Genomic DNA, 14,850 nt, shown 5'->3' with positions numbered 1-14,850 from the left:
AAGGTTCTGGAGATGGACGGTGATACGAATTGCACAACATTGTATTAAAAAGTGTAACAGTGCACACTTACAATGGTTTAAAATAGTTAAAATGGCAAATTTTGCATATTTTTTTACCACAATAAAATACAGTATAAAAATGCTTTAACAAAAAAGAGAAAAGCAGTTATCACTTGTCAGTGGCTTTTCTGGTTTTTCAAACCAGTCAATCCTAAAGGAGATCAGTCCTGAATATTCATTAGAAGGACTGATGCTAAAGCTGAAACTCCAATACTTTGGCCACCTGATGCAAAAAACTATCTCATTGGAAAAGACCCTGATGCTGGGAAAGATTGAAGGCAGGAGGAGAAGGGGCTGACAGAGGATGAGATGGTTGGATGGCATCACCGACTCAATGGACGTGAGTTTGGGTAAACTCCGGGAGTTGATGATGGATAGGGAGGCCTGGCATGCTGCAGTCCATGGGGTTGCAAAGAGTTGGACACGACTGAGTGACTGAACTGAAATGACTGATACCCTGGCAATTTCTCCAAGAACACAGAAAGCCAATGTTCTTTCCCTACATAGGAAGGTCTGTCTTGCTAAAGGCTAACACAGTGTTGGGAGAGATGCTTGAGATTCCAGGAAAGAAATTGACCCAGTGCCCTGCTATATTCCCTGCACCCAGCACGTATTTGGCACAAGGTAGATCTTCCTATGGGGTCTCCCAGGTGGTGCCAGTGGTAAAGAACCCACCTGCCAATGCAGGAGACATACGAGATGCAGGTATGATCCCCAGGTCGGAAAGATTCCCTGGAGGAGGGCATGGCACCCCACTCCAGTATTCTTTCCAGGAGAATCCCATGGACAGGGGAGCCTAGGGCATCACAAAGAGTCAGACATGACTGAGAATCTGAGCTCAGGCCTTCTTATATGTCTGCTGAAAACTTAATAATCACTTCCAGTACCAAAACCACATCAACTTGAATTATCTCACAGATTGCAAAATATTTTCACCTCAAAAATGAAGGAAGGAAGTATGACCAAAAGTAGGCATTCATCCAGATTCTGCATATTTGATCTTGAATTATACCAGGGGTCAACAAACCACAGTCCATGGGCAAATTTTACAGCATGCATGAAAAGCTTTGCCTCACAAATATCTATACTTATTGGGCACAGTCATCCCAATTCCAGGAATATATCCTAAGAGAAAAATTCTAAGTAAATTCCACGCACCATTATTTATGATGCTTAACCACTGAATACTGAAAGCAGCTAAGTACTAATGCACAGACATGGCTAAAAAGCCTATGAAAGCCAAAGTGAAAAGACAGTGAAAGCGTCAGTCACTCAGTTGTGTCCGCTCTTTATGAGACCCCATGGACTGTAGCCCGCCAGGCTCCTCTATCCATGGCAAGAATACTGGAGTAGGTTGCCATGCCCTCCTTCAGGGAATCTTCCTGACCCAGGGTCGAACCTGAGTCTCCTGCATTGCAGGCAGATTCTTAACTGTCTGAGCCACACGGGAAGTCCAATGAAAGCTAAGGCACATCTATATCAGAGCTGGCAACTGCAGCCCCCAGGACAAATCTGGCCCACTGCCCATTTTTGTAAATAAAGTTTTACTGGCACACAGCCATGCCCATTGACTTACATATTGTCTATGGCCGCTTTCATGATGCAATGGTGAAACTGAACAGTTGCAACAGAGACCATATGACCCACAATGCCGAAAATATTTATCATCTAGTCATTCTCCAGGTATTCTTGCCTAGGGAATCCCAGGGACAGAGGAGCCTGGTGGGCTGCCGTCTATGGGGTCACACAGAGTTGGACACAACCGAGCGACTTCATAGCAGCAGCATTTACAGAAAAAGTTTGCTGATCTTGGAGTTATATCATCAGAAAAGAGTCATATTCTTTTAGCCCCCTTCTCCAAAAAACTGCAATCTGTCTGTAAAGTGGGACTAGTTATTTATTGGATATGTATTTATAAGGCTAAAGCTATTCACAAGGTCACCCAGTGTCATAAAGCTGTTCAACTTAGGTCCATATAAAAGTTTTTCCCTAAGGATGAATTGACTGGCTTAAGGGCTTCCCTGGTGGTTCAGATGGTAAAGAATCTGCCTGCAATGCAGGAAACGTGGGTTTGATCCCTGGGTCGGAAAGATCCCCTGGAGAAGGGAATGGCAACCCACTCCAGTATTCTTGCCTGGAGACGTGGACAGAGGAGCCTGGCAGGCTACAACGCACAGGGCCACGAAGAGTCAGACCAGCTAAGTGACTAACACTTTCTTATTCTGAAGATTACCATTAATAACCAAGGCCTTAGGGAGTTGAAAATTCCACACTGATGGGTAATCAGTTTACCAAAAGATTTTTCAGACATCCTTGGGGTCAGCACACATTTTCTCTAAACAACCATGAGAACCAACTGTATAGCTCAGGGAACTCTACTCAGTGCTCTGTGGTGACCTAAATGGGAAGGAAATCCAAAAAAGAGAAGATATATGTATATGTATAGCTGATTCACTTTGCTCTACAGTAGAAACTAATACACACTGTAAAGCAACTATACTACAATAAAAAAAAATTTTTTTAAGAACCAAATAGTAAATTTTTAGGCTGGGTGGGCCATACAGTCTCTGTGTCAATTACTCAACTTTGTGGTTGTAGCATAAAAGCAGCCATAGACATTATGTTTATTATGTGTTTCAATAAAACTTCATTTACTAAGACAAGCAAGGGGCTGAATTTGGCCTGCAGACCATGGTTTGCTGACCCTTACTTTCTATGATATCTAATCAATTCTTATTCTGCATTATCTCTGTAAAACCCCTGAAGTCTCTTTGGACTAAAACACAATATGAACCAAAACACACTAACAATCATTTGTGACCGTGGAATCTACTGGACCAAAATTCAAAGTCTCGAAAAGGATAACAAATTGTTATACTGTTAATATATAGTATCTTTACCTGGAGAATCCCACAGAGGAGCCTGGTGGGCTATATTCCCTGGGGTCGGAAAGAGTCGGATATGACTGAGCAACTGAGCACGCACGCATACTGCTAACGTGGTCCTGGTATTAGCTGCCACTTACCTAAAAATGACTTTGCAACTGCATGCAGAGCTTGAGGAGGCCAGGGCATGAACCAGTCAATACCAGTGTTATTTACCAGACCTTGCAAAGAAAGAGAGATAAAAGAGATGATCCCTCTGCTACTCTGAGACCCACGGGAACATGGATACAGTCTTTGGGACCCAACAAATTGGTGAATGAGATGGACATGTCCAAAAACAACGATCAAAAACCGTTTCTCAGCCTCAGCACTATTGACATTTGACTGGATAATCCTCAGTGATGGGACTGTCTGTGCATTGTGGGGTGTTTGGCAACACCTGGTCTCTATCAGCTAGATACCAATTATACATAGCCCGCCCCACCCAAATTGTGACAACCAAAAATGTCTCCAGGCATTGACAAGTGTCCCCTGGGGAGCAAAACTGCCCCCCACCCACATTCTAGAGATAGGTTCTGCTACTTCCATGAGGATGCCAGAATTTTCCAAATAGAAGGGAGCAGAGAGCTATATTGTGTACATTATGGGCCTCGAGGCTGGGACTATGAGCTTTTCCTCATGTTAGAAAGACATCAGCCAGGACTTCCCTGAAGGTTCAGTGGTTAAGAATCCACCTGCCAATGCAGGGGACGAGGGTTCAATCCCCGGTGGGGGAACTAAGATCCCATATGCCTTGGGGCAACCAAGCCCTCCTGCACCACAACTAAAGAAACCCATTCACTGCCACAAAGACACAGCACAGTCAAAATAAATCAATAATAAAAACTTTTTTGAAAATTTAAAGTAAAAAAAGAAGGGCACCAGCCATCCATCTGCAACACAAGAGCTGGTTGGCGATTGTTGAGTGGTGGCTCCAGGCTCATCCTACATGGCAGGACTCAACTTTCAACCTAATGACCATGTCATGGGTCACTTGGCTGGTGGAACCGTGGAACCTCAGGATGCATGTCACTCCCTCACCCAAAGCATGTGCCCTACTGAAGGGGAAGAAAGGATTTGCAGGCTCTGCTCCCGGGCACCTGGGAAATTTCTGCAGCGGGTCCTCAGGGTGTCCCCCACCGGCGACATGCCCAGGACGATGTGCAGGTTGTTGGCACTCTTGTTCACGAAGTACTGCCACACAGACTCCTTGGCTGGGCCTGTCCCTTGCTTCAAAGCCTCTGGCCCAATCTGACTGAGGATAGACTCCTTTTCCTCGTCTGGGAAAAGCGCGGGTACGATGCCTAGAAAACAAAGGCCAGCATTTTGTTCAGTCTCAGGTTACTTCTTGAGGCACTGAAATGGCAGGAGCACAGTCCATGGGGTCGCAAAGAGCCAGACATGACTGAGCAGCTGAACACACGCTGTGTCACCAAAGAGCAGTCGCTGCTGAGTCTGAAGAGCAGGGCTTGGGTCCCGGCTCTGAGACCCAAGGCTCACTCACCGTGTGTGAAAATCCCTTTGGACCTCAGTCTCCTCATCCATGAAATGGAAATAACAAATGCCTGCTACTTACCTGGGTGGGTTAATGTGAGCATCAGAGCTGGAGTTCTCAACATCAGAGCAGGAGTTCTCAAGGGGACAATTTTGCCCTCCCCAAGAGATATCCCCAAGAGACAAAAGATGATGCTGTGAAAGTGCTGCATTCAATATGCCAGCAAATTTGGAAAACTCAGCAGTGGCCACAGGACTGGAAAAAGTCAGTTTTCATTCCAATCCCTAAGAAAGGCAATGCGAAAGAATGTTCAAACTACCGCACAATTGCACTCATCTCACATGCTAGCAAAGTAATGCTCAAAATTCTCCAAGCCAGGCTTCAACAGTATGTGAACCGTGAACTCCCAGATGTTCAAGCTGGATTTAGAAAAGGCAGAGGAACCAGAGATCAAATTGCCAACATCTGCTGGATCATCGAAAAAGCAAGAGAGTTTCAGAAAAACGTCTACTTTTGTTTTATTAACTACATCAAAGCCTTTGACTGTGTGGATCACAACAAACTGGAAAATTCTTCAAGAGATGGGAATACCAGGCCACCTGACCTGCCTCCTGAGAAATCTATATGCAGGTCAGGAAGCAACAGTTAGAACTGGACATGGAACAACAGACTGGTTCCAAAACAGAAAAGGAGTACATTAAAGCTGTATATTGTCACCCTGCTTATTTAACTTATATGCAGAGTACATTATGCAAAATGCTAGGCTGGATGAAACATAAGCTGGAATCAAGATTGCCAGGAGAAATATCAATAACCTCAGATATGCAGATGACACCACCCTTATGGGAGAAAATGAAGAAGAACTAAAGAGTCTCTTGATGAAAGTGAAAGAAAATAGTAAAAAGTTGGCTTAAAACTCAACATTCAGAAAACTAAGATCATGGCATCTGGTCCCATCACTTCATGGCAAATAGATGGGGAAACAATGGAAACAGTGACAGACTTTATTTTGGGGGGCTCCAAAAGCACTGCAGATGGTGACTGCAGCCATGAAATTAAAAGACGCTTACTCCTTGGAAGAAAAGCTATGACCAACCTATATTAAAAGTAGCATGTTAAAAAGCAGAGACATTATTTTGCCAACAAAGGTCTGTCTAGTCAAAGCTATGGTTTTTCCAGTAGTCATGTATGGATGTGAGAGTTGGACTATAAAGAAAGCTGAGTGCCTAAGAATTGATGCTTTTGAACTGTGCTGTTGGAGAAGACTCTTGAGAGTCACTTAGACTGCAAGGAAATCCAACCAGTCAATCCTAAAGGAAATCAGTCCTGAATATTCATGAGGACTGGTACTGAAGCTGAAACTCCAATATTTTGGCCACCTGAAGCGAAGACGTGACTCATTGGAAAAAACCCTGATGCTGGGAAAGATTGAAGGAGGAAGGAGAAGGGGAGACAGAGGATGAGACGGTTGGAGGGCATCACTGACTTAACAGACATGAGTTTGGGTAAACTCTGGGAGTTGGTGACGGACAGGGAAGACTGGTGTCCTGCAGTCCACAGAGTTGCAAAGAGCGATTGAATGACTGAGCTACTGAACTTAACTCAAGAGATATCTGGCAATGTCTGGAGACATTTTGGTTGTCCAATGTGTGTGTGTGTGTGTGTGTGTGTGTGTGTGTGTGTGTGTGTGTGTGTTGGGGATGGTACTAGTGTCATCTAGTGAGTAGAGGCCAGGGATGCTGCTAACATCCCATAATACCCAGAACAGCCTCCACAACAAAGAATAGAATTATTCCCGCTCCTAATGTCATTCATGTCAAGGATGAGATGCAAAGTCTTCATGATGCAGCAAAGCAAAAGGGCTTCAGACCTATTTGACCTGAATCATATGGGGTACAGACCCCTGGGGACCCCACCCAGTCTCCAAGGAAAATATACCCCGAGCCCTGCAATGGGGTTTACAGATAAGAGAATAGGTCTGATATTCACATCCCAATTACAAGTTTGTGACCCACGCACGGAAAGTCCGCTGCCAACCCAAGGACACGTGTGCTAAATGCCACATAAATAGCCGGGATGGTAAGACGCCCAGGCATTCAGGAGACAGGAGACTGCCAGAGGAGGGAGACCAGCAAGGCCCTAGAGCTAAAACCTGGGGCAAGGTTTCCTTGGTGCCGGACTGGAAAGTGGAGGTCTGCTCTTTGTGTCCCTGGCCCCTGTCCACTCCCCTCTTTCTAGTCCGAGGTTCCTCTTTTCCTTTGGTGATTCACTTCACATTCTTTCTGAGTCTGGATGTGGTTTGAGGGTGGCTCTGACACTACCCCAGGCATGATCAATCAGCATCCTGCATCACCCACCATAGACACTGGACCCTCAGCCTGGGATGCACCTGCTGGCTCCTACCCACCTGTGAGAGCTTGAATAATACCTCCTGTGTAGGTAGGAAGTGCGCTTAAGAGGTAACGCTTATCAGACAGCCTCCGCTGAAAGCTGAGCCGCAGAGACCAGCAAACCCCATGTGAGACCAGCGTCCCGGTACCTGAGGTGAGCATGTTGTTGACGAGCTCCAGGAAACCCTCCTCGGCCACGTGGGCATCCGTGAACAGGAAGATCATCATCTTGTTCTCAATGCCAAGTTTCAGGTAAAGGTTCTTCAGGTCGTCCCGGAAGTTGTTCTCAGAGTAGCCCCGGCTCAGGAGGATCTCAAACACCTGCGGACATGGAGCACAGCATCCCCGTGAGACCACTGGCCCAAGGGAGGGTCTCCACGTAAGTGCAGAGCGAGAGGGCGGCTCCCAGCTGAGCCACCATCAAAGAGGAACCAGGACCACAGAACCGGATGACTGGGGACATTGTCACAGAATACGGTTGAGTGAGAAAGACGGGACACAGAAAACTGACACTCCTTTTTGTCGAACAAACCACAGTGGATGTTCTGTGCAGGCGTGCACGTGGGCGAGGTGAGTGTGTGCAGGGAACAAGGCTCCTGCAGATGGATTATGAATAGGGCAGAAAAAAGGGGAGTGGGGGCAGTGAAAAGGACAGCCTCCGTCATTAAAAACGAGTAATTGGATGGGACTTCCCTGGCAGTCCAGTGGTTAGGACACCGTGCTTCCACCGCAGAGGCCACGGGTTCAATCCCTGGTCGGGGAACTAAGATCCCGCAAGCCATGTGATGTGGCAGAAAAGAGTCATTTGAATTATAGGGAAGGAGATAAGGTAGAGATGGGCCACGCAACAGAGGAAATGGGTGTGGGTACAGACTCCCCATGGACAGAGGAGCCTGGCGGGCTACAGTCCATGGGGTCACAAGAGTCGGACACAACCTAGCAACTAAGCCACCACCATAGTCACCGTGAGCTCATTTAAAATGAGATAAATTGTGAGAAGATGTGTAAAGAAAAAAGACTGAAGAAGAAGCAATTTTTAAAATATTAAATTCAAAAATCCTCTGACACACAAAATAGATATAAATGGAAATAGGACACATACATAAAGCTAAGTCTTTTCTGTTCAAGCATTTCCTCCAGCTCAGATGTGTAGAAGTTTAACTGTGAGCAGTCGTTTTAAAACAGCTCAGATTTATGGTAGCAGAGAAACCCTTCATTTCCTCTCTCCTCTCCACCTCTATTCACACACACACACAAACATACACACACAAAGCCTCTTTCACACTCAGCCAGTCATGCACATTCATAGCCACACATGCTCACATGGTAACTCCCACACTCAACACACTTTTATGTTTATGGGCACACACATAGTTTGTCACACACTTTCACAGTCATAGTCACTCACACACATTCTCACACACACAGTTACACAAACTTGCATGTCCAAACTTGCACACAGTCTCACACACAGTCACACACACAAACTCAGGGCAATTTGGATGCCCTTCAGCCAAATGTAATCTGGCCCGGCACAGCCATAAATAAATAGACAAGACTCTCAATTCTTTTAAAGAGTAATACAATAAATAAATAAATAAAGAGTAATAAACCACATACAATGAATAATAGAATGCCACCGCACCCACCACCCATATTTAACATTTGCTAAAAACCCAAAACTCATATATTTTCTTCAAACCTATTTTTAACAAAGCTATGGATAAAATTAAAAGTCCTTTACTTCTCCCCTGGTCCTCCATCCCCAGGCCCCCCAGTTTTTTGGCCCTGCTTCGAGGCAAGTGGGATCTCAGTTTTCTACCAGCGATCACATCCGTGCCCCTGCAGTAAAGGAGCCAAGTCCTAAGCACTGGACCACCAGGCAAGTCCCTTGGCCCTTTTTACTCCCACTTCAAGGAGGCACACTCCACCACGAATTCGCCTTTCTAATGTGAACTCTAGTGTCATGGGTCAAAAATCTTTTAAAAACATATACCCTTGAATCCTCTAACTTCCAAATTTCAAAAAAAAAATGATCATAAAAACAGAGCAAAACAATAGGCAAAAACAGAGGCATCGAGGATAACACAAGACCCAAGTTACGAACAGAATCAGATACCAAAGAACTAAGGAGGGTGTGTGGGGAGGGTGAGCAGTGGAGTTGACGCTTCTTCAAAACTGAGTCTCACTGCAGGATGCACGTCTCACAGTGATGGACCAGGCTGGCAAGTTACGTGTGGGCACTGCAGGACTATCTGTAAGAGTCTCAGGGTGGTGTAGAGACATGGGGCCCCACTCACACAGTGCTGGAGGGATGTCAAATGGTGCAGCCCCTTGGGCAAACAATCTGGCAGTTTCTCAGATGGATCAACAGAGAATTACCCTACGACCCAGCAACTCCACTCCTAGCATCCACCCAAGACAAATGAAAATATATGTCCCTGCAGAATCCTGTACATGAATGTTTATACCAGCATAATTCATAGTAGTCAAAAGATGGAAGTAATCCAAATGACTGTCAATGAATGAATGGATAACTGAAACGTGGTCTACCATACAATGGAACGTGATTCAGCCACATAAGGAATGAAACACTTACACGGGGACGACGTTTGGAAACATTATGCTAAGTGCAAGAAGGAGTCACAAAAGACCACAGGCTTTGAGATCCTATTGTATGAAAAGCCCAGAATAGGAAAGTCAAGAGAGAAAGAAAGATTAATGATGTCTTAAGGCTGAGGGGCTGGAAGAACAGGAAGATACGGAGCTTGGGATTTCTTCTTTGGATGAAGAAAATGTTCTGAAATTGAATGTGATGGTTTCACAACCTTCTGAACATAAAAAATTATTGAATTGTATACCTTAAGTGGATGAATTGTACGATTTAGATATTGTATCTCAATAAAAATATTTTTTTGTTGTTTCTGTTTAATTGTTTTTTGAAGATTCTAAGAATGGCTCAGAACTTTGGATGGTGGTTGTATTGAAACAACAGCACATCAATGACCATGAACACTGGGTCCATGGAGGTTTTGGCTAAGATCCCCTCTACACGAGTACACATCACACATTATGCATCACAGGACTTGCTCATGTTTGACTCTCGAACTTGATTTGACATATTCTACATTCCAAAAACTACAATAGTTAGATGCTTCAAATATTCAGTTAAAATAATATCGATTCCCCCCTCCCAGAAAAAACCATTTGATATTCTGAAAAAGCATCATGTTATGATCTGTAATACATTGTTCGAATTTTTGCAGGAACTACTAACTGCAGAAATTGGCATAGCAAAGCCATTTTCTAGCAGGGAGTTTGGCTCACCTCGTAGCCAGCTGTGAAGGCAGCCAACCTGGCCAGAGACTGCTTCCCAGAGCCCCCAACCCCAACCAGCAGGGCGTGGCCTCGGTCCATTCGAATGATGCGGTGCACACGGGTCAGATGCTCCAGAGCATCGTCAAAGAGAACCAAGTTCATTTTGGTGTTGCTTTCATTATACTCTTCAAGGATTTCCTGAATTTTAGACCAAAAATAAAATTTTTTTAAGGACCACTGACTTTTAAGAGACAGACTCTCTCTTCTGTGCAGGAGAGATTAAAAATGGAGGAGAGACTGTTTTGAATGTCAATAGTGGTTGAAATGAGTAAATCATTTGGGTTCACAAGACTAACTTTCACAAACAAGATTTCAATCTGCGGGACATCCCAGGCATCCAGTGGGTAAGACGCTGAGCTTCCAATGGAGGGGTCATGAGTTCGATCCCTGGTCAGGGAACTAAGAACCCTCATGCTGCACGGCATGGCCAAAATAAACTGACTAAATTAAATAAAATTTAAAAAGATTTCGATCTGCTGGTCTGTGATCAGCCAGCAGTAAGCCAAAGATGACCACAAGGCTTGCCTTATGAATTAAGATGAAAATGAATATTAGGGAATCAGATGAGGGGTTCCCAAAGTTGGGTGTGCACCAGAACCCTGGCACCCTCCATGGATTTGATGAAGGGAAACGTATGAAGATGGGTCCCAGGGGTCTGAATGAATAAATTCATCAGGTCATTGACATGCACCACAGGACGTGGACACCACTGGGTCAGACACAAGCCCACATTCCCAAGTTACAGACAGGCACGGCGTTCTCCCCAGCTCCACCTCCTGGGCACCCATGTAATATAATCCTGGGAGAGGTGAGCCCCGTCCGCACCTGGAACAAAGCCTTGGCTGCCTCATAATCCTGAATATCTTCATAAATGCGTGCTTCCTCTTCATGCAGAGCTGTCCGGAAGTCTCCAAACAGGATGGGGTCCCTCATCACCACCTCCACATCATCGTTAAAATGTGCCGTGACCAAGATTCTTATGTGCTCCTGGACCTTACAACACAAGATCACTTCAGGACCCAAACTCCCACCACGCATGTGCTAAGACTTGTCAGAAAAAGAGCATAGGCTAGGATTATCTGAAGTCATTTGCATTTGATTTTTTTCCCCTTTGCTGCTAAGTACTTAACAATTCACCCTCCTTTATCTATTGACTTCCATTGTTAGTCTCTATTTTTCTGTAAAGTCCCACATAAAAAAATACATTAAAAAAATGTTGTGTTTTTGTTTTGTACTTTTTCATTTCACCCAGAGACAAATTTTGTAGTTAGAGTTTTGCTTTTTGTTTGTTTGTTTTGAGTTCTGGGTGGTTTTTGTTTGTTTGTCTTTTGCATTTGCTGGTACATTTTCAATGTACTGACCAGCTCCTTGTCTGTTTCATTGATCAACCGGTCATGGAAGACTCTCAGACACTCATTCCTCCAGACTCTCACCATCTGGGTCACCGTCTGGAATCTACAGGATGGAAGGGGCAAAATTAGCCACAAAGTTATCTAGAGAAGAGCAGGCTGGATGCTACTATTTTCAGATGACTATACAGGGTGCAGAAAAGGACATATCTATAGTCTCCCCCCTCAACCCAGTTCCATATTAATTGAAACTTAATGACGTGAAGTGAAGTGAAAGTCACTCAGTGTCCGACTCTTTGCAACCCCACAGACTATAAAGTCCATGAAATTCTTCAGGCTAGAAAACTGGAGTGGGTAGCCTTTCCCTTCTCCAGGGGATCTTCCCAACCCAGGGACCAAACCCAGGTCTCCCGCATTGCAGGCAGATTCTTTACCAGCTGAGCCACAAGACAAGCCCAAGAATACTGGAGTGGGTGGCCTATCCCTTCTCCAGGAGATCCTCCCAACCCAGAGATTGAACTGGAGTCTCCTGCATTGCAGGTGGATTCTTTACCATCTAAGCTATCAGGGAAGCCTGAAACTTAATGGACACTAACAATTTAAATGTAAAGACTATAATGTTGTCATTTATAGCTCCTCCTGCTGCAGAGAAAAAAAAAAAGAACATTATCTACAAGTGATGTAAATGACATGAGAACTTAATGGGACTCCTCCTCACTGGAATTTATTAATTTAACATCAGCTGCAGAGCCACTGGCAGCTCCTTTTTCTAAGAACCAGCTCCACCTGACCCCAATTCTGGGTCTTTCTCTGGTTTCTGGCAAAGAGGCCTCACTCCACCCATAAATACCCAGACTGGCCCCCTCCTGAACTGCCATTCTGAACCTTTCAAGGGCACTGAGAGTCACTGTGGGCATGTGGAAAGTTCCTGATTCATTTTTCAATATTTTGTGGATTCATAATGTAAATCCATAAAATTGGGACATCCCTGAAAATCTACATAGATGAAATATACATTAATGTAAATACACAAATTCATCTAGTTTTCATGAGTAAATTTCTACACCAAGACTTAAATCCCTCTGTCCTCTGTGGTTAACTTCTCCCAAAGACACATAAAATATAACCAGTTGGCAACTAGAAACAATTCAGTTGTATGAATGAAAGACTCCACTGGGCAAACTCCACCTTTAGAACTGAGAACAAAGGTCGGCATAACATCCCCACCTCTGGGTTGAACACACCTGTCCACTTGGCCTCACACCTGCCTCTCTTGGCTTCCCCAGCCTTCAACTCAAGGGCTCAAGAGGCATCAAGTCTTAACCAAGCATTTGACTCTGTTCTTCGTTTAACATAAACAAAAAGACACTGGGTGATTAATTGACACATGGATTCACATCGCATTTCCTGATAGCTCCTCTGTCTTAAAAGAATAGGAGAAGCTATCATACCAATGAGGCATCTTTTAGTAAGATAAGACAAAACTCACCGTTCCGGGTTAGTGAGGACAAGACCGTTATAAACCCGTGAGAGATCTCGAAGGTTAAAGATGTAATGGAACTTGGACGGGGTGGGCGGCAGATCCTGAACAATGTTTTTGTAAAGAGTCAACGTGCAGGATGTCAGCTTGTCACTCACAGCCACGATGCTCTCATGAAACACCTACAGAATGAAAAGACCCGCCCCCCCACACCAAGTGTCTCTCAATGGATGAACGGGGTAAGCAAAATGTGGTCCATCCATTATCATGGAGTATGATTTGGCCAGGAAGAGGAGCAAAACACTGACATAGAATACAATGTAGATGAACCTTGAAGACATCATGCTGAGTGAAAGAAGCCAAACACAGAAGACCACATATTGTATGATTCCACTGATAGGAAGTGTCCAGAATAGGACAATCCATAGAGACAGAGTCCAGATTAGTGGTTGCTAGGGGCTGAAGGACAGAATGGAATAACTGTTTTGGGGGTGATAAAAATATTCTGGAACTAGACAGTGGTGATAGTTGTACAACATTATGAAAGTACTAAGTGTCACTGAACTGTGTGTTTTTAAATGGTTTTAATAGCTAGTCTTACATTGCATGAATTTTTCTATAATTTTTAAAACATATTTTATTTATTATCTTACTTATTGGCTGTGCTAGGTCTTTGTTGCTGCACTGGGGCTTTTCCTAGTTTTGGCAAGTGGGGGCGACTGAGCTGCGGTGCTCAGGCTTCCCACTGCAATAGCTCCCCTCACACACACACCCCGCCCCCAGTGCTGAGCACAGGCTCCCGGCACACAGGCCCAGCACTTGAGGCTGACAGGCTTAGCTGCTCCACAGCATATGGGATCCTCCCAGACTAGGGATTGAACCGGTGTCCCCTGCACAGCAGATTCTTAACCACTGGACCAACCACCAGGGAAAACCCATCATCAATTTTTTTGTGAGGAGGTAAGAAAAAAAAAAGGAAGGACCAGAGAAACTAATCATCTGATCTGCTTTTGTTTCCCCAGATTTTCACATTAACTGACAAGTCAACATGATATGAAACCAAAGCCCCAAACCAACCCTCCATCTGAGACTGATGTGACTTGCACAGACCTCACAGTTTTGGAAGTGAATGGCTTGTGGTAGGGCATGAACATGCCAGGTGCTCCCTGATCACATCTGGCCTTCCCACACCTTCATCTTTCTTGCCTGGTCCCTCAAGACTTTGAGTGAGCAAGCCTGCTTTAGAAGAGCGATGCCAGGATCAGAGGTCATTATTTAAATGAAGGGGTTCCATTTGTAAAGTGTGAAAATGTTAGTTGCTCAGTCATGTCCGACTCTTTGTGACCCCATGGAAGGTAGCCCACCAGGCTCTGTCCATGGGATTCTCCAGGCAAGAATACTGGAATGAGTTGCCATTCCCTTCTCCAGGGGATCTTCCTGACCCAGAGTCTCCTGGATTGCAGGCTGATTCTTTAGGGTCTGAGCCACCAGGGAAGCCCATCTGTAGAGGTCATGTAAATCATGGTGACATAACAGCAGTAACTAGTATCTAATGAGGATCGGTGTGTGCACTCTGCCACACACATTACATGCACTTTCTCCCTTCATTCTTCCAAAACATCAGGGAGGCCGGTACCAGTATTACCTCCCTATTCTGGATGAGGATGGGCATAGGAGAGAGCTCCAGGGACTTGCCCAAGGAGCAGAATGGGTACTGACTCCAGAGCCCACATCCTGTAGTTGCTTCATTGCTGTCACTCAAGGTGGCCTATGT

At 44.8% G+C, this 14,850-nt stretch overlaps 1 protein-coding gene across 1 annotated transcript in view; it reads right to left on the bottom strand.

Moving 5' to 3' along the window:
• Positions 1-14,850, bottom strand: part of DNAH10 (dynein axonemal heavy chain 10) — a 156,587-nt gene that overhangs the window by 44,296 nt on the left and 97,441 nt on the right. Inside the window, exons 48-54 of the mRNA XM_027567005.1 lie at positions 13,086-13,258; positions 11,609-11,702; positions 11,073-11,240; positions 10,197-10,385; positions 7,019-7,190; positions 4,085-4,288; positions 3,086-3,166 (exon numbers count right to left, since the gene is read on the bottom strand). Coding sequence (XP_027422806.1) covers positions 3,086-3,166; positions 4,085-4,288; positions 7,019-7,190; positions 10,197-10,385; positions 11,073-11,240; positions 11,609-11,702; positions 13,086-13,258 — 1,081 coding nt within the window. The remainder of the gene's footprint in view (positions 1-3,085; positions 3,167-4,084; positions 4,289-7,018; positions 7,191-10,196; positions 10,386-11,072; positions 11,241-11,608; positions 11,703-13,085; positions 13,259-14,850) is intronic.

The sequence above is a fragment of the Bos indicus x Bos taurus genome, chromosome 17 (assembly GCF_003369695.1).
Source record: "Bos indicus x Bos taurus breed Angus x Brahman F1 hybrid chromosome 17, Bos_hybrid_MaternalHap_v2.0, whole genome shotgun sequence".
Taxonomy (NCBI): domain Eukaryota; kingdom Metazoa; phylum Chordata; class Mammalia; order Artiodactyla; family Bovidae; genus Bos; species Bos indicus x Bos taurus.
The sequence above is the reverse complement of the archived record's forward strand: the minus strand, read 5'-3'. Positions and strand labels throughout refer to the sequence as shown.